We start from the raw sequence: 18,514 nt of genomic DNA, 5'->3' as shown, positions 1-18,514 counted from the left end.
CATATATCATGTCGATACTGTTGGCCAAGATTACAATTAAAGCGACATTGTATTCAGATAGATCACGGCTGGATCAGTTCTTAGCCCATCTGCCTGCTACTTTGTGTTTTCAGCATTCAGTTTGCTCTGCAAATATCTATAAGTTGGTGGGGCAACAAAATAGGCGTTTTATCAAATGGGGTCCTCGATTTTTTTTATGCAAAGCAAAGTTGGTATGGGCTGGGCGATTGTTTTGTTTTGTTTTTTTTTTTTTTTTTTTTTTTTTTTGCTAGAGTTTGAAAGTTTTGAATTAGTGGCCTTTGCTTGACTTTTGATATTTAGATTTGTTGTAAGTATACACTAAAAGTTAAGTAATAATTTGGTACTCCGCCCAGTCGGTTATTTAGAAATTTATGGCAACAGAAGAATCCATGATTTCCCTCATTGGATGGAGGCTTTTAATATCGAAAGACGGAAGAAAACTTAAGCATGTGGAAAACACTTATATCATAAAACTTTAGAATCTAAGTATTGGCCAATAAAAAGTACATATACTAGTTAATTTAAGATGAAAACATAAGGAAATTATTGTGTAGATATCATTACAATGAGGTGTATCACCTAAAGCTCAGTTGCTGCTTACATCACCCATGGCCATTATTTTAATCCATGACTTTCTAGTTGCATATGCGGCAGTGGAAATGTCTGGAACGTGCAGTGATCATTGAGCCAAAGCTTACAGTATTACTGCTTCGACTAAAGGCATCACACCAACCCCACGCACTACGCAGTCAGAGAGATGGGAACTTTAAGTATGGCTGTGACAGCAGTCACGATTCCCAAATATGCCCGTGGGTCGTAGAGACTATGTCGGGTCTATCATGCGAATGGCCCAATTTTTCAATGGTGAACACAAAATCAGTTACGGATTTTCCATCACCTAAGCAGATGTGCAAAGAAATTATTTATTGCGTCGAGACAATTGGACGCAATTTATTTTCAATGCGGAAGGCCTACATGCTTATGCTTTTTTACAAAATTGCTTATACGTAATCATGAAGAGCCCTCCTATTGACACACAAAACTGGCATAAGTTTGGCAGATATTCATAAATTCGCAATGGCTCTTATTTAATGGAATCAATTCACAAAGCGGTTGAGACTTGCTGGTACATACATTGAAGTCTGACTAAGAAGATTTCTTTGAAAAAGTTTGGTCATGCATGTATACATTGATAATTAAAAGCCTCACGCATATCTTTTAAGCCATTAAACACCATTTTCTCGACGCCCGAGTGCCGAGAAGAGATTAAAATAAAGTCACCGCCAGTCATGCTACCGTTCACATAAAATGCAAGAAAACCACAATGCTTCTGCTGCTCATGGCACAGAGTAATGAACTTTAACGATGCAGCCTTTTCATCTTTTGGCAAAACCATGACACAGTAAAATTGAACCGCACATAAAAGCTGTGACTACCGTGACAGCGCATTGAAAAGAGGTTGTGACTCTTATAACGAGGAATCACTAAATAAGTGTTTGGACTGGTCAAAAAATGTATATCACGTTATCATTTTTGAGTGGAAAACTTAATTGGTAGGTGGTTTTGTTTGAGGATGAATCGAAAATAACTAGTCAATTGGCCCTAACAGTGGCACTAAACGTCGCTACGTATAGCTTAGGTTTTTTGAATTTAGGTTTGCAACATACAAAATACAACTACACACACATATGTACATACGTATGTTTTATAATTTCTATAGATATTTCCGGCATAATCACCTTGCTTTCAACTCGGACACACGTAGCATGTATTACACTTACTCAATGTTGAAGCGGTTGTAACTTGGTGCTTATCAGTCATATGAAAAGTGAAAGGAATTTAATAGTACCTGCGGTCCATTCAGATATGTCGTTGCAAAGACATTTTCTAGCCGCATGTAAGGACAGCCAGTCAGCTTAGCCCTCTGTTTTGACCAAGATTAGGTGCAACTTTTGCAGGAATAGTAACTAGATTTTCAAAGTGGGTATCTACAAAAAATTTAATACAATTGGTTGTTGCAAACCACTTTACATTTACAGGAATATGCCTAATTATTATTTTATCCAATGGCCAACAACACCCAAATTGTAAACATTTTCGGCACAAACTTTAACGAGCTATAACGAATTGCTGGCATCGCGTAGTGGCGAAGAAGACGCAACCACCGCAACGCGTTTGTTTATTTGTCTTCAAGTACCTTGACCTATCCACTTTGTTGGGGCCAATTGAAAAGTTGTAGCCAGTGGGGCGTTTTCCTTTCAAATTGAGTTGAACTCCAAGACGAGCGAGCCATAGGTACATGGCTGCAGCAGTAACTGTCCGCTGAAGCATACATTTTTTCTCTTGTATGTAAATTCAAGTTCTCCAAAGTATAAAACGTTTTTATGTATCGACTTTTTGACTTGAGGTCTGCATAACTTTAGTTCCTTTGACCACAGTTCGTACCCTCTGTTTGGCATGTTAGTAGCAACTGCCACAAGCTTCGTTTCGAAAACAAACTACACCCATGTACCTACTACGAAACAATACAATTGTCCAATTGAAGGAAAAGCCCCTCAAAGCATTTTACGACATCGAAATGAGTTAATATTTATGGAGTAGATCACGCGACGCAATCGCGGTTGCACCCCATTCACATGCAGCCTAAACACGGGTACTGCCTATCGGAATGGCCTGGCCTATAACGAACCAGAGGGAACGGAATACTACTCGGTGTCTACTTATTGTAAATGCGACACACGAAGCGCAGACATTGCATTGCCGATAGATACATACACTCTATACACAGTTGCAACTGAGGTAAGCGAAAGTGATCGATTTTGAAGTAGGCGTGGCACTGCGCTCTGCATTTTAAATGCACTCTTTGAGGCCTTGCGCCACAAAGCTGTCGTTTGCGGCGACGGTGCGACGCGTGGTCCAGCTGCTGCAACTAGAAAAAAATTGAAATACGAGGCTTAGTGAGTGTTGTCTGTTATGCAACATTCTCTTAGTTTGACCCACTTTTGCATGCTTGTTATTTCAAAGTTTTTTTGTCGCCAAATTTTAGTTGTTGCTGGGTCCAAACAACATTCACTCTGCTCCTATTTTGCTTATGTTAGATATGTACTTGTATACTTGCTCTTATTATTTCGTATTGCATTATTTTCATAGCAAATATTAACCCCACTGGTTAAAATCAAAACTATGTATGTCTAAACATACTCAATTAACTTAATCCATGTCTTGTACGTTATGATGGCATATTGTACTGAGTAAATATCAGATGGAGTCACAAAATCCCATTTGTTAAGAGTGGAGTTGTCTAGAGAGCTTCTTCTTTGTCAGCATTAGTCTATATAATGGATTACTACCCAAGTTATTTTTAACCCCGTTCAGATAGCACTGATTAATCAAGCTGTAAATTTGTAAGGTTATGTAAACTACGGCACAATTGTAGTTAGCGACCCATGATGGTATTCGAAATACTTTTACTTTTTGGACTTTTGTACACATGAGCCCGTAATACATTTTTGAAGAGCCTTCTTTTATACATATTCATTCGAGTATAAATGCAGACGTGCGCATTTGTGTTAGATATGCAGGTATTGGTATTTTCCAAATGCTGAGCCAGTTAGCAATAGCCTTCTTACATAATAGTCAAAAGCGCTTGCAGCTTGAGCCAGAAACACATTAAGTATAGCATTCACCAACACAAAAAAAAGAGAAGCAAACCATGGTCAGGTGCTGAATAATTCCTGTTTTGTGGGTACTTTCACGCAACTGTTCACTGGTCGAGTTTATTCAGTTTTATTGGCTATATTTCTGGGTTTCTCTGGTTCTATTTGTGGTAGAAGGTAGTAACGTATTGCCCTTCAAAGTTTTGGTTACATGCGGTATACAGTTTTTTTAAATCCAAAGCCGAGAATGGTCGCTAAAAAGTGTTCAAACTTGTTTTGGTTAGACAAATTATGGAAATATGAAAAATATGATATTGCTATAAATTTGTCTTTTGGAAAGGAAACCCCCCAACTCAAGAGATGACTAAAACTTCATCCGCATGGAAAGAGATTGTTAGACTGCCTTAGATTGCCTTTAGTTGAGTTGATTGTTTTATTAGACAATGCTTTTACAAAAACAAAACAAAATTATTTTCATGTACATATATATGTATAAACAACAAGAGCAATAATTGGATCTGGCATAACAGTCATCGCGTTTCGTTGTTCAACAGCCACAACACCCTCTCATTGATTTGTACAGTTGGTTAAATACAAAATCAAGAGTGCAGTCTGACCAATGAATTATACTTCCGCTTTGCCAGGTTGGAAAATGAGCGTGAATGTGTAATGCGGACCGCTCCCAGCGAAACAAAATCCAGTCTATAATGCGATTGTTTCTTATCCATTTTAATAACTAACCTCAAACAGCGCTCTGTGAACAAAAATTATAACATTAATTTGATAAAAACAAAAAGAGCGAATGCTAACAACTATTGCCTGATCATTGACGTTGATTTTCAATTGATTCTTAGCAATTTTGTAAAAACTTTGACCATGTATTAGTGCAATATTTAAGCAGAATGCTGTCAATAATAATAAATACAAACTATTAATTTGAGCTAATCTGGTCAAAATTAGATATCAAGTCCATTTTGTAGTGTGGACATTTAACATGTTTTAATGTGGTTTAGGCCATTCAAAATGTTAAACACTTATTTAATCAAACCTAACATAAGGTAACACCTTTCACATTGAAAATGTTTTACCACTTGAATAAAACCAAGCTGGTAACGTATTTTTTAGGCATTAGTTGTATGTTCGACTTGGTTGCTCTGCGCTTTTTGTCCGTAACCATTCGAGGTTTACTTATAAATATTCAACGATTTGAATGAAGACATTTTTATTGATTTTAAATGTTAAATATCATTTAAGACTGTTTCATTTAAATAAATTGATAATAAAATGCGTCATGCTGCTCATCTTTGACAATTTCTTGTTAATCGAATGCGTCATTTTGACTTTAAGCACCTTTTGACACCGCCGTTGTTTATGGTTATCCACTTGATATTTATTTATTGGGGTATGTGTATTAATAAAAACAGCGTAATACACTGCACTTACTTTAAACGACAAAAAACTAACGAAAGCCAGAGACAAGCTCTATGCAAACTTGCAAAAAAGCCAATCAGCCTTATGGCCGAATTACTGAACATTGCATAACAGCTCAAGACAAGCTCTAGCTATGGTTGTGGCCAAGTAATGTATGTACAAGCTTACGGATACATTGACTATAGTATATTCACATGTACATACAAACATATGTATATTGTTTGTTCAGTGGAGCAGAAAGTACAACACAATAGCAAAATGCAAGAAAACAAGACTACAAAAAATAAGTAACAAACAATCAGCAAATATGCCGTGGCAACTGCGACGCTGGCTAATACAAATACAAATGTCATCCAAGCCAGTGCTGATGGCGAATCTTGTCTTTTGCATGGCCAACCGCCGATGGCACGTGATTAGCTTTCATTGTGCACCACCACCGCAGTATATCACTCGGACTCGGTCATTGCAGTGCGAAGTTGTCAGTTGAAGACCCAGACTACAACTGTGACTGTTAATTACACAATTTGTGGAGCGTGCCGTCGCCACTGCATGCTAACTAGATTTCCTCGGGCAGCCTTGACACGATTTCTGGAGAGTGAGTATTAGAAAATAGGGTTTCTAGCAATATAAAGGCACACAACATTTTTGAAAGTGAGTAATACCGGGACGGGAACTCTGAAACTCCAAGCTAATTTTGCACTTAGCCTAATTTTATTTTTATAGCTGTTAACACGGTTGTTTTTTTCCCACACTATATATGTATGTATATTACAATTTGTCAAACTGAATCTAATGGTTATTTTCTGATTGTGGGAAACAACAGCGTCAGTCGTTTGTATGGTAGTATCAAACCGGGTTGATGGTGTTAACTGCGACCTAGAGAAGAAAAGTGTAGATGTAAAGTGTTTCCACCTTTTATTTAGTTTTGTTTTTTGTGTTTTATACCATTCGCCAATGGGTAAAATGGTCTATTAAAGTCGCCAAAATGTATCTAACAGGGAGGAGGTAGCTTTTCCAACCCCATAAATATATTCTTGATCGGAATCAATAGCCCTGTACGTCTCTCAGTCTCTCAGAGACTAAAAGATCTGAGTCAGCGAATTTGGTAGTACCTACGTATACGGATTGAAAATATCAATTGGCCTGTCTTTTTAGGTGTGCCATTAGTTACGCAAGGTTTTCTCGTACATATTTCAATGATAGATGTTTTTTTGTCTGTTCTTATGTTTAATAGAAATCGTAACAGCTCAAAGTAAACGGTCCTCACGAATCACAAGTTCCCGAAGCTTTGGTACGAATGTTAAGCCAACTAGCTCCAGCGGAATCAGCTTTGACTGCCCAGAGGAATTCGGCTATTATCCACACCCAACGGATTGCACACAGTACTATGTTTGTGTTTTTGGTGGTGCCCTACTTGAGAGTTGCACTGGTGGTTTGATGTACTCACACGAGCTTCAAACCTGCGACTGGCCTCGAAACGTAGGCTGTGAGGTGGTGGACACCTCTACTGAGCGCGGCACCGCTCACGCTCAGACACAACAACATGTTCCCAGTCGAGTCCGCTTTGGCGCAGCTTTTTCGAGTCCAGGCGCCGCTCCGACCTCAAAAGCACCTACGGTTCCGCCCCAATATCACCGCTCCCCACCGCAAATCATTCAAGCACAAGTAGAGCATATACCTCCACCACCAGAGCTTCGGGTACCACCCAATCCAGTCGTAACGTCGAGAGGACAGCCGAAATTAGTAGACTCACAGGAAGATATTGCAAAGGTAAGAAAAGTTCTATTGAAGATAAGCAGTTAACATTGTTTTATTTTCTTTGTTTGTTCTAGCTATATGCCGAGGCACAAGAGACACTCCCGCCGATTGAAGAGGAGGAGAGCGACCGCCAGCAGCGTGTCTACCGCGGTCAGCCGAGCACCGTCAATCAGGTTCAGCGAGATCGAGATGGCATTTTACAGCAAGCTAGTTTAAACGCCATACCTCAATCGGGAAAGATTGGCTCATACGCCTTTGGAACTGCCTATCGGTGAGCACACTTACTTACTAAAGTCCTTTTCATCGTATTTTCGCTTTATCTGAACTAATTTTGATGCTATTTTATCTCTGACAAAATTGAATTCAAATTCTCTGCAACTTATCATATTACACACTCTTTTCTCTCATGCATTGCATTCTGCACTATCTTTAAATCTATATTACAACACCAATCGACTGTACCGCTTTTGGCCTAAAACTGTACGTAAACAGCGAAAGCTTAAACGAAGACGTGACAAATAAACTCGAACTTTCCCACAATCGACTGCGTAAACGACGCGATGTTAGTAGTCCGTCAGAAGAATTGACTACACCGAGAAACATAAACCAAGCCGCAGAAACGTTTAGTAATTCTTCCCGAGAGTTAATATATTCTGAAAGACTACGCACACTATCAAATGCTGACGATTCAATCAAATCCTTGAATCAGCACGAAGATGAAGATGAGCCTGTGTCCATTGAAATAAAACCAATAAAATTCTCTTCGAAAATCGCCAAAACCGATGTGAGCAATAATAGAGCAATGGATTTTAAATACGTAGATTCGGACGAGGACAAAGACGTGAAAGGGGATGACGCCAGCATGGAGGGAGATGTGGCCACGGGTGAGTCAAAACGACGTCCCCGCCAATTACGACATCCGGGACATGAGTCTGTAAATTGGCCAGGTCAACAGCCAGGAAATAACTACCGCTCGGTGGATCCCCAATCATATCCCCAGCAAAATGCTTTTAGCTTTGGAAATTTCAATCCGTATCTTACACCACCCAGCAATACTCACAACTATAATCAACAAAATCCCGGCTATCAAGGATACCAACAGCAACAAATTCCGTCATTGTATCAAAAACCCAAATTAGTATATACGGGGTACAATCTCTCTTTACCACCGCCCCCCTTAGAAGACGATTTTCGACCAATTGCAGGAAATTACTATGGCGCCGCGAGCCTAGTTTCTAGCACTTCAAGAACACCTACATTGCAAGGAAACAGAGGAGATCTACTGCCGTATCTCATACAACAGTTAAGGGAGTTAAAAGAACGACGCAAGCACTTACAAACAGAAAATTTTGCGTACTTTCACCTGGATAATCAACGAGTAGCACCAAAACCTGCCACAACGGCGCAAACACCTTTCGACTTTTATCCATCAACATCTCATCCAAATAATCAAGCCCATTTTAGCACAATGGGTGGGTTTTATAATAATCAAGCTGGTAAACTGATCTCTCACTACAGTATCGGTACATCTGCTGAACAAAAAAGCACAACAGAAAGCAACTACTTCCAGTATAATATTATAGCCAATCAAAAGATGAAGGGCGTATACACAACATCAGCACCAAATCAAATAGGACACGTTCCAGTCAAGGTGCGGCCACCGGTGACTCCATTGCAAGTAACGCCAAATATTGATATTGTCTCGGCTCCGAACTTGGCCTATAACAAGCCTAATACGTTGCAGCAGGTACCTTTCCGAGAATTTTCACACTTACCGGTGGGTATTACTTACGCAGACAACATTACCTTGCCCGAATCCTATCAGACTTTCACAAAATCGATAAGCTCTACAGCGGTTCCCACATCTCCATCGACTACTTCAAAGCCTTTGACGGCCAATTTTCAATTCAACATAAATGAGTTCATGAAAAACTTAAAAGCCAGCGACATTGCCAGTGTAAATCCTGCGATCAATCCGCTTATTAGGTATTTTAAGCAAGTAAGCAGCGATGGAAATAACAACGTTAAAAATGCTTTAGTAATTCGACGGCCACTGAACAACAGCACTAAATCGGGCCCACAGCCACAACGGGTGAACTCGAAACCCATTCCAATTGGGCCTACATCAGCAGCTCCATTAAAAGCTAAGCCAAAGCCCACCGTGGCTTCTTTCAGCACACCAACAACAACGCAAGCGTTGAAGGGATATGAAAGCTTTATAAAGGGCATTCAAAAACAAATTGATATACAGAATACCAGATCAACGGCTTTGACACCAACAACAACTAAAACTACTCCAACGAAAATCAACACAAGCACATTGAAAAACATTGACTACTACGATGAGGACTATGAGGAAGATATAGAAATATTGCCACCATCGAAAATGCCGCCCTATATGCCCATGTCAGAGACGATGGCACCACCACGTCAGCAACTCCCTACCGCAACGCCAACGCTTGTTAAACCCGGAGTATCGCATCCCAATTTTCAAACAGGGTTCATGGAAGCTACAACAACAAGGCGGCCTTTCCATAACTTTTCACGATTCAATAGCTCAAGTTCTGGAATTGGTGTGCCTTCCATTATTACCTTCCCCAGTGACATATTCCAGGAACTTAAACATCGGCTACCCTTACTCCATGAGTCGACTTCGTCTCCCCCAATATTTGAGAATAACAGACCGACTTTGAACGCAACAGTAACAAGTATGACGGCTGCTCCGATTCGTGGACGTTACACGGTACGGCCGCAAAGACAGCGCGGGCAGCAAAAGTGGACAGTTACTCCTTCAGTTGACCCCATAATAGACAACACAACCGAACGATCGAAGACCGAAAGTAACTCATTGCAAGGAAATGGGAAGCAAAGCAGCTTAGGCGGTCTACAACTAAACTCAATCCATGTCAACTTGAGTTCCGAAAGACACAGGTAGCTATAATAGGTGTCCCATAAAACGCTGATCAATTTATTTGTGCCGCTACACAACCACCCAAGAATTATTATAAGTAACAGAAATACCCAACAACCACATACACATGTGTACATATATATAAAAATACAAATATATATATTTTTTTCGATCTACCATCTACTTACACCCCATGTCCACTGGCAGTCCTGCGATACTCTTTACGTTCTGACTCTTAATTATGTGATTTTAACGAATTGAACTCGCCAATGATGTACAGTTGACTAAACAATTATTTTATAGACTGGGCTTCGCTAACTTCAGTTTTATCTGTTCTAACCTCATCAATTTCCATAGTACTAAATGGTTTTATGATATTTTTTGGTTTAATTTCATCATTATTATTTTCCTCTCTTTATTATACCATAATTACGATATATATAAATTTTGAATATGTGTATGCATATTTGACAATGTAAATAATCACACAATCACGAACAATGTGTACAGAGTTGAATCATCTTCACCGTCATCGGGACTTGGGACGCCAACATCTGCTAACATTTTTGTACAGCCAACGCCACAAGGCCAGGTGGCACTGTTAGCATCTAACCGTAATAGCTACAATGCCTCATCAACCATATTTAATCAAGGGAGCGGCTACCAGTTACAACAGCCCCAACAGCAGCCAACACCATTTCAACAACCTCAACAACAGAAACAACATCAACATCAACCAGAACAGCAAGCACAAACAGTCCCAAACCCCTATGATCCATCATATTATTCTGTTTATGACGACGACATTGATTTATACAGGGACATTGAGTATCAACAACAGCAGCAGCAGCAGCATCAGCAGAAAGAACCATCGCCCCCACCCGTAGCCTACCAGCCCGCCCTACGCCCACAGCAATCACAATCAACGTATCGTCCGTTGGAACAATTTGCCTCACCGACGCCATCGCAAAAGCCGTCTTATAACAACGAGCCCACGTTGAGATATAGCACGGACTACGATGAGGACCTCAATGCTCAGGTAATAACTCCTAGAAACAGATATTTTACATCCTAATAATAACTGTTGATTGTTTAGATCGAACACGAAAATGCCTATGACCAGCCCACGCGTACGCCCCAGAGGTGAGTAAACTATCTAAGATTTAATTCGATTACACTTTTAATTTAGCAATGGCTTTCCATTTGAAATCATACATCATAAGTTGAATTGCTCGTCGAAATTAGGCATACTTCATAAAATCAGCGAACATATATGATAAAATTAATTCTAAATCAGTCCCAAGATCAGATTGCTAGTGAGCTACTTGAGATACCATCACACACACGCACTCACATAGTTACAACACAAATCCACAATATATGTGTTTATGCATAACGCATCAAAATTTAGATCAGCTTCCATCATTATACGCTTCCTTCAGAAAATTTGTTTGCAAACACAATACACCAAACCACAATACGTTTATATATCAGACCGAAACAGGTGACTATACAGAGATTAGAAGCGCGCACCACGCCCACAACGACGGCACGTCCAGATTATGATGCTCGTAATTACTACAGTACTCTAACCACTCCAAGACCATCAGCCGAATTTGAGGAAGCTGATTACAGCTACTCTAGCTCTGCGGAATACATATACGGGTTGTCTGAGGACTATTTGCAAAGCGAGCGTACTCCAGTAAAAACTAAACCTTCTTTGGACTCGGATAACGATAATATAATTGCCAACATAGTAGATTCTACAAACAAGTTAAACACGACTCCACCCACATTTACACAATCAACGTCAGTAGCAAGCAGAAGTACGACAAAGAGTTCTACCGCCCCACCAACTGTTAAGGTGACACGCCCCCCTTCAAAAACAACAACCCCGACACCACCGCCACCAACATCAACATCCAAATTATCAAGGTATTTTTAAATCGCCTTTCATTTAAACATACATATGTGTAAGTCTGATCCACAGATTCAACCCAGCGAGTGTCATTAGTTCAGTTTCCGTATAAATTGGCTTAAACATTACACACACACACCCTCACAAACGAATCCACTCATGAATACAAACAGTTTGAATATTTTTGCCTAGGCTAAAGTTCTTTTCATAGGATAAATTTCTTTTAAATAAGTATTAGTACGATTCGAGGACAATTTTCAGCCAAATTTGTTGCATGATTTTATTTAAGTAGTCAATGTGTCGCAAAAAAAAAATAGCATGAGCATGAAACTTCACACAAAGACAAATTGATCTAAATCAATGATATGAATGGATTATTTTTTTTAGACATTATTAAACCACCTTTACTAATCTGTTGCGAGCTACTATAATTAAAATATTCCTGACATTCCGATATTACATAAATTTCCGAATGCGCGAGAACCAAAAGTTTAGGTCGTTAGAGCGTTAAAAAAACTCATATTCACTTAAGTTACTAACAATATTATTATTATTATTATTGTCTTTTATCCAATACACATCTCTTCAACAGCTCAAAAACGCATGAAAAAAAATATTATAGTGTTATAAACAAATTCAAGTCAAGCAACGTCCCTGGACCCAGTACATCAAATACTACAGTTCCACCAACACACAAAACACCAACTTCTGTTCCCACTAGCTATAACACCAATCCCTTTCTTAAATCAAAACTGCAAACATTAGCCAAGTCGTTGGTCAGCTTTGTGTCAAGCAACCAAAGTAGGGCCGATATTGTAAACTCGTCCTCAGTCCTACCTTTAACAAACAAACAATTGGTCAAATCGGTTAACAACATAAACGCCAGTAGAATTGAAAACATTGAGACGATTTCGGATGAAAGTCAATTTGTGCATGTTCAGACAGCGGAAGCTCCCACTAGCCGAAGTCGATCATTTGAAACGAGCACGTCTCCTAGGTTTCTGGACTTTATCAATGCGGCAGCATATGGCACCAGCCCTAAGGGAAACCTTGTGCAAGGTCCTTCTGAAAACTTGGAATATGCCAACAAGAATGTCCTAAAGTATGCAAATTCAAGCGAATTAATTCCAGTGGTTAAGGGTAATAAGCGAATACAAAACTTCGTGCAGTCTGATATAGCGCCGCAAAGCTTCAAGGTATCCAGAGATAGAAGTACACCGATTGAAATAATAGACAGTTCGAGCACCACGAGAACTAATAATGACTATCCGGCCAGCGTACAACTTGGATTATATACAGGATACAGGCTAAGCGCTGAAAAACCGGAGAAAGAAAATGGATTATTGTCTGACTATGCTGAAGTTACATCAACACAAGCACCTCCTGTTTCAACAACTATTGATTCGGAAACTTTTGTAAATATCGTCCCTACGACATATGCACCACCATTACGAGTTTGGCGTAATGGACGACCAACGATTCAACAACAAACTATTAAGTCTACAACTCCTATAACAGTCCCAACCACGCCGGAGAAGTTCAGTGTTACTACAAAACCCTCAGTGTTTACTGCACGTGCCAGCAATTTCAAAGATACTCTGAATCGAGTTACTGCAAATCCCGCCATGCGTTTCGTGTCGCCTTACAAAAGTTTGGAGAATTTGCTACATGAAGAACGGCAAAGTCCTCACAGGTCCCGATATATGGCACCTCATGGTTCTGCATCTGTTCCTTTAATGCAGACTACACACAAGCCTCTGAAAAGCTTTTCAACGATTGCGGGAATCGCTCGTAACTTTAGCGTCAGTGATTTAATTCTCAGCACCATTAGTCCTCAAACCACTACACAAATTGTCCCACGAAGCACAACTCCTTTGAATCCTACGCCATCCTCGACATCGATTCAAGAACCGCAGCCACTGGCTAACCAACGTGGCCGCTCACGCTTTACAGCCGCTACTTTTGATAGCATAGACGAACCCACAACTTATGCCCCAAAGTTTAAACCTACCAATAATTTTGTACTGTCCAGCCCAACGGTTACTTTGCATCCAAAGCGCAAAGCCCAACGCATACGAGTAATAAACAACAAACGTCAATTAAAGGCCACGGCAGCATCAAAACCAGAAAAAAGGTTTGAAATAAAGCCATCAGAAAATGAAGCTACTATTGACAGCGATGCCCCCCGAGCAGAAGCATTGGTCGCCGAAAGATCGCTTGAAGCGAAACAGGATAACAGTATAGAACTGAGCACAGTCGCCGACGATGCATCGAGCTCCACAGAGCAAGGTGCAGACATTGGCGATAGATCGTCAGTCAAGTTCCTTTATTCAAACAAGTATCGGCAGCAAATGGCAGAGCGTACATTAGCGGATAGTTTGCAGAATGCCGGCTATATAACTGCAGTAAGCGGCAGGAATCATAAATTCCGAACTGCCAATGTGCTAGAACAGCTCCAACAGTTTCTTTCTGGAAGCGGAAGTGATAGCAATGAAAGTGGCTCATCTCAATTTGTCAATGAGTTTTCCGTTCCGGAAATACGTGCGGCTGTAGATGAAATTAAGCAACTTTACATACCAACGACCACGACTACGTTGCGTCCTTCGACATATTCCCCTTCCCCATCTCAACCCACCAGACCTTCCTCCAAATTAATCCCCAATCAATCTAAACCTCACTTCACTTCCTCCACTTTGAACGTCTTAGTTACTGATCCCATTCCTACTCCAACTAGCACTTTAAGCACTTCTAATATTACAACTGTCAAAATTCCCCCAATCATAACAACGACAACAATTTCAACAACAATTCTCCCAAATGTGTTTGCACCTGCCACAACTCGCGCTTCGAGGGTGAATAACGTAATAAAGTCGTCAATTGCCGCTGCTGCCGTCCATCCTTCTAGTTCGCTCCCAACTACCTTTCCTAGTAATCAACTCCAAAAGCCTGCAGTTCGAGCTAATAAATTTCAATACGGTTTCACAACTGCCAACAATAATAACTATCAACTTTCGAACAACAACAGCCACAACAAAAATGTCGCTCCTACCTCTGCGAATGCTGCTGCGTCTGCTTCAGTGAAGTGTTCTGATAGCATACTGAGCCCGAAATGCAACGAAATTCCCTCAAGGTATACATACCGACCCTTTCTTAACGCTCCTACAAATAAAATCATCACTCCTCCCTATATCTCTCTTTCTCTATATTAGAACTCACCGTAATTTCGTTTTTGAACACAGTCATAGTCTCTCTTACCCAACAACAGTTGTATTGTTCTCTAGCTTTCGTTTCTCATTACCCACATTTCCCCTACTTATGTATACATAGTTATTTGGTTGATGTTGAGTGTTGGATCTTTATTCTGCCTTCAAAATACATAGAACTACTCTAGTTTTGTTTGACTTGCCACTTAAACTGCACTTAAACTTAGTGCAAAAGATACACAAGTACCTACTAAATATAAGCTGATGTGTGAAATGTTGCAAAGGAAAGAAAAACCTACACATGACTTATAATCCATGAGAAAAGTAGTGTTTTGACTCTTTAATCGATCACGTGTAATCAAATACGCGATTTACATATCTATGTATCTGTAGGTGGTGGCCACTTAAAGTTGCAGAATTCATACCGTTTCTGTTTTAGTTAGTCTTAGAATATTTAGACGTAGCATGTATTTTTGTTTACCATGTTTTTATTAACCAAAAGTGTGAGAACATAGAAGTTAGCAGTGACTTGGGTGATAAAATGCATGACAAACTTATGCTACTGCATTCTTCCTGTTTCGTTGTTAAAAGCCAAATACGATTCTCAAAATCAATCTCAATGGAATCATCTCAAAGTCCTATCCCAACGAAAATTAGAAAGAAAAAACAACAAAGTTGATTCCATTCAATCTGCATTGACCGAAAATTCTTACAAAAAAAACAATATCTTTGGAAATCCGAAATCTCATATATTGGTAAATACTTTGATTGTTTCAGGCCCGCTTGCCAACTCCGGCACTGCCCCGTACCATTTGTTTCTTCAGCATTTCAAATTTAAATTTACATTACACTTATCCAGATTTTTCAAACCCACCACAAAACCTGAGGGTTTAAAGTACGGTTTACAATTTCGAATCGCACATTTTACCAAGCTTTAATTTAGTAGAGTCTTGTGGAATCGTACAGTAAGCTGATGCACAAAGATATCCGTTAGATTAGTGTTAGGCACCAAAGTACAGTGTATGTATAGTTGCATAGGGGTGGCAAAACCCTTCTTGGCTTCAAAATGCAACAGCAATCGAAATATACTTCTTTATTTATTTCCAGTTATGACCTTTCGCCCAACCCCAAACACGTGACACATAAGTAAACTATATAACTTTTCGGTTCTCACCATATACATCAATCGGTTTTTTTTTTTTAATTTGGTTGCATAATTTTATTTAAAAATACTGAAATTGTACATACGACACACATGCCTACACATGTAAAATATTGGTTTTTCAATACTTAGCAGGTTGTGGTTTAAAACAGAAAATTTACATAACCATTTTAATTTCTGTGGCTACTAACTGAACACTAACTTATAAATGTATGTACATGTACACTGTATATACGTGTAAATACTTCTATATTTTACAAGAGTGAACAAACTTATTCCGCGCTTGCTAGTGTAGTTGTTTGGCACAAAATATTTTTCAACGTTTCACTGATCTGTAATGGCAACTGAATCCAGTTTTTCAATCCTAAACCACTTTTGTATTCAGAAATAGCAATAGAAACAGAGGCAGCTCCACATACAGCCAGGATCGTGATGCAGTGCCCGTGTCTACACCTAACCGAGGAACACATCCCCCGTAAGTTTTACATAATATGTTTGTCTCCTTTTGTTATTGACCCTTGAGATAAAATTCAAATCTTATGTGTTTTGCATATTAATAGGAGAACACGTCCAACACTAAAGCCATCTGGAACAATTGTATCTAAAGCCCAAGAGTTTGTGGATATATATAGATATCCGCCGACGCGACCAGATCCCCTTTATCCACAGCCCACACCCGATAAGACGGCCGCCAAATGTAGAAAGGATGTATGCCTACTCCCAGATTGTTACTGCGGAGGCAAGGACATACCTGGTAAGTGGGATAGTATTAAGATAATAGACATTTACTACACAGTGTTAGCCCTACCACTACATAGGCGGCTTAAATATAACGGATACGCCGCAAATTGTCCTAATTACGTTCGATGATGCCGTCAACAACATTAATATTGAACTTTACGAAGAGTTGTTTAATAACAAATCACGAAAGAACCCAAACGGTTGTCCTTGGCGTGGCACATTTTATTTATCTCACGAATGGACGGACTACAGCATGGTTCAAGACCTTTACTCTGATGGACATGAAATGGCGTCACATACCGTTTCGTAAGTTCGGCTTGGTCCTTGCTTTTCATTGCTTCATGTGAATAGCTACATCGACATCGGGAAGACCGCAACATGTAACATAAATATAAAGTTCATGCCACGCAAAAATCATGACCTTTTTATATTTTTCCTATTCTATATGCTTTGGTTATAAGTTCTCTATTCATCTGCCCTATATCCATATTCTATGTCTCACCATCAATGTCTCAACATTCTCATTCATGAAAACTAGGCGAACTACCAGTGGAAAATATACCACAGATTGTCCTTTTGACTTTTGACGATTCCGTAAATGATTTGAACAAACAATTGTACACGGATTTGTTTGAGAAGGGACGTGTCAATCCAAACGGCTGTCCCATAACAGCTACGTTTTATGTTTCCCACGAGTGGACCGACTATAGTCAGGTTCAAAACCTGTACTCCGATGGACATGAAATGGCGTCGCATACAGTCTCGTAAGTAGCCGTCACTTTCAAAACGACACAGCACACGGTAATTTGAACGGCTGCAGTACAACGTGCACTAGAAAACATTCAATTGCAAATCCACACTACCCATTCACACCCCCAGCCATTATGCAAAACAGAATTACAAAAGCAAAAATCATGGTTTTGAGATAGTTACGTACTGAAATTTGTATCCTACTTTCAATTGTAGGCATAGCTTTGGTGAGCAGTTCTCTCAAAAAAAATGGACTCGTGAAATTGCCGGTCAGCGAGAAATATTGGCAGCCTATGGTGGTGTTAAATTGTCAGATGTGAGAGGGATGCGAGCTCCATTTCTCTCTGTTGGGGGGTAACAAGATGTATAAGATGCTGTACGACTCAAACTTCACCTACGACTCATCTATGCCTGTGTATGAGAATCGACCTCCATCCTGGCCATACACCCTGGACTACAAAATCTTTCATGATTGTATGATTCCACCCTGCCCAACACGAAGCTATCCAGGTGTTTGGCAAGTGCCTATGGTAATGTGGCAAGATTTAAATGGAGGTCGGTGCTCAATGGGGGATGCTTGCTCTAATCCAAGTGATGCCGACGGTGTTACCAAGATGATTATGAAAAATTTCGAACGTCACTACACAACCAACAGGTTAGTCATTGCTGTCCTTACCAAGAAATTTACTTAAATGATTTAAAAATGAATTGTTTATTCAGAGCCCCATTTGGATTATTTTACCATGCCGCATGGTTTACACAACCGCATCACAAGGAGGGATTTATTAAATTCCTTGACGCAATTAACGCAATGCCTGATGTTTGGATAATCACCAACTGGCAAGCACTACAATGGGTTCGAGATCCGACACCTACGTCCCGTATTAATTCGTTTCAACCATTCCAGTGCGATTACTCGGTATGCAACTGTTCTCAATTATTACCATAATGTACTGTCACTAA

The 18,514-nt window shown here is 39.7% G+C and overlaps 1 protein-coding gene across 1 annotated transcript in view; it reads left to right on the top strand.

Moving 5' to 3' along the window:
* The window catches only part of Cda5 (Chitin deacetylase-like 5), a 41,827-nt gene that overhangs the window by 22,044 nt on the left and 1,269 nt on the right, over window positions 1–18,514 (top strand). Inside the window, 13 exon segments of the mRNA XM_068295665.1 lie at window positions 6,343–6,878; window positions 6,941–7,137; window positions 7,359–9,797; window positions 10,288–10,816; window positions 10,874–10,920; window positions 11,272–11,712; window positions 12,288–14,825; window positions 16,446–16,535; window positions 16,621–16,814; window positions 17,340–17,565; window positions 17,768–17,900; window positions 17,902–18,206; window positions 18,272–18,470. Of these exon segments, the coding sequence (XP_068151766.1) occupies window positions 6,343–6,878; window positions 6,941–7,137; window positions 7,359–9,797; window positions 10,288–10,816; window positions 10,874–10,920; window positions 11,272–11,712; window positions 12,288–14,825; window positions 16,446–16,535; window positions 16,621–16,814; window positions 17,340–17,565; window positions 17,768–17,900; window positions 17,902–18,206; window positions 18,272–18,470 (7,874 nt within the window).

Source organism: Drosophila tropicalis, unplaced genomic scaffold (assembly GCF_018151085.1).
Source record: "Drosophila tropicalis isolate 14030-0801.00 unplaced genomic scaffold, ASM1815108v1 contig_845, whole genome shotgun sequence".
Classification (NCBI taxonomy): domain Eukaryota; kingdom Metazoa; phylum Arthropoda; class Insecta; order Diptera; family Drosophilidae; genus Drosophila; species Drosophila tropicalis.
Note: the sequence above shows the minus strand (reverse complement) of the source record. Positions and strands in the feature narration are given on the sequence as shown.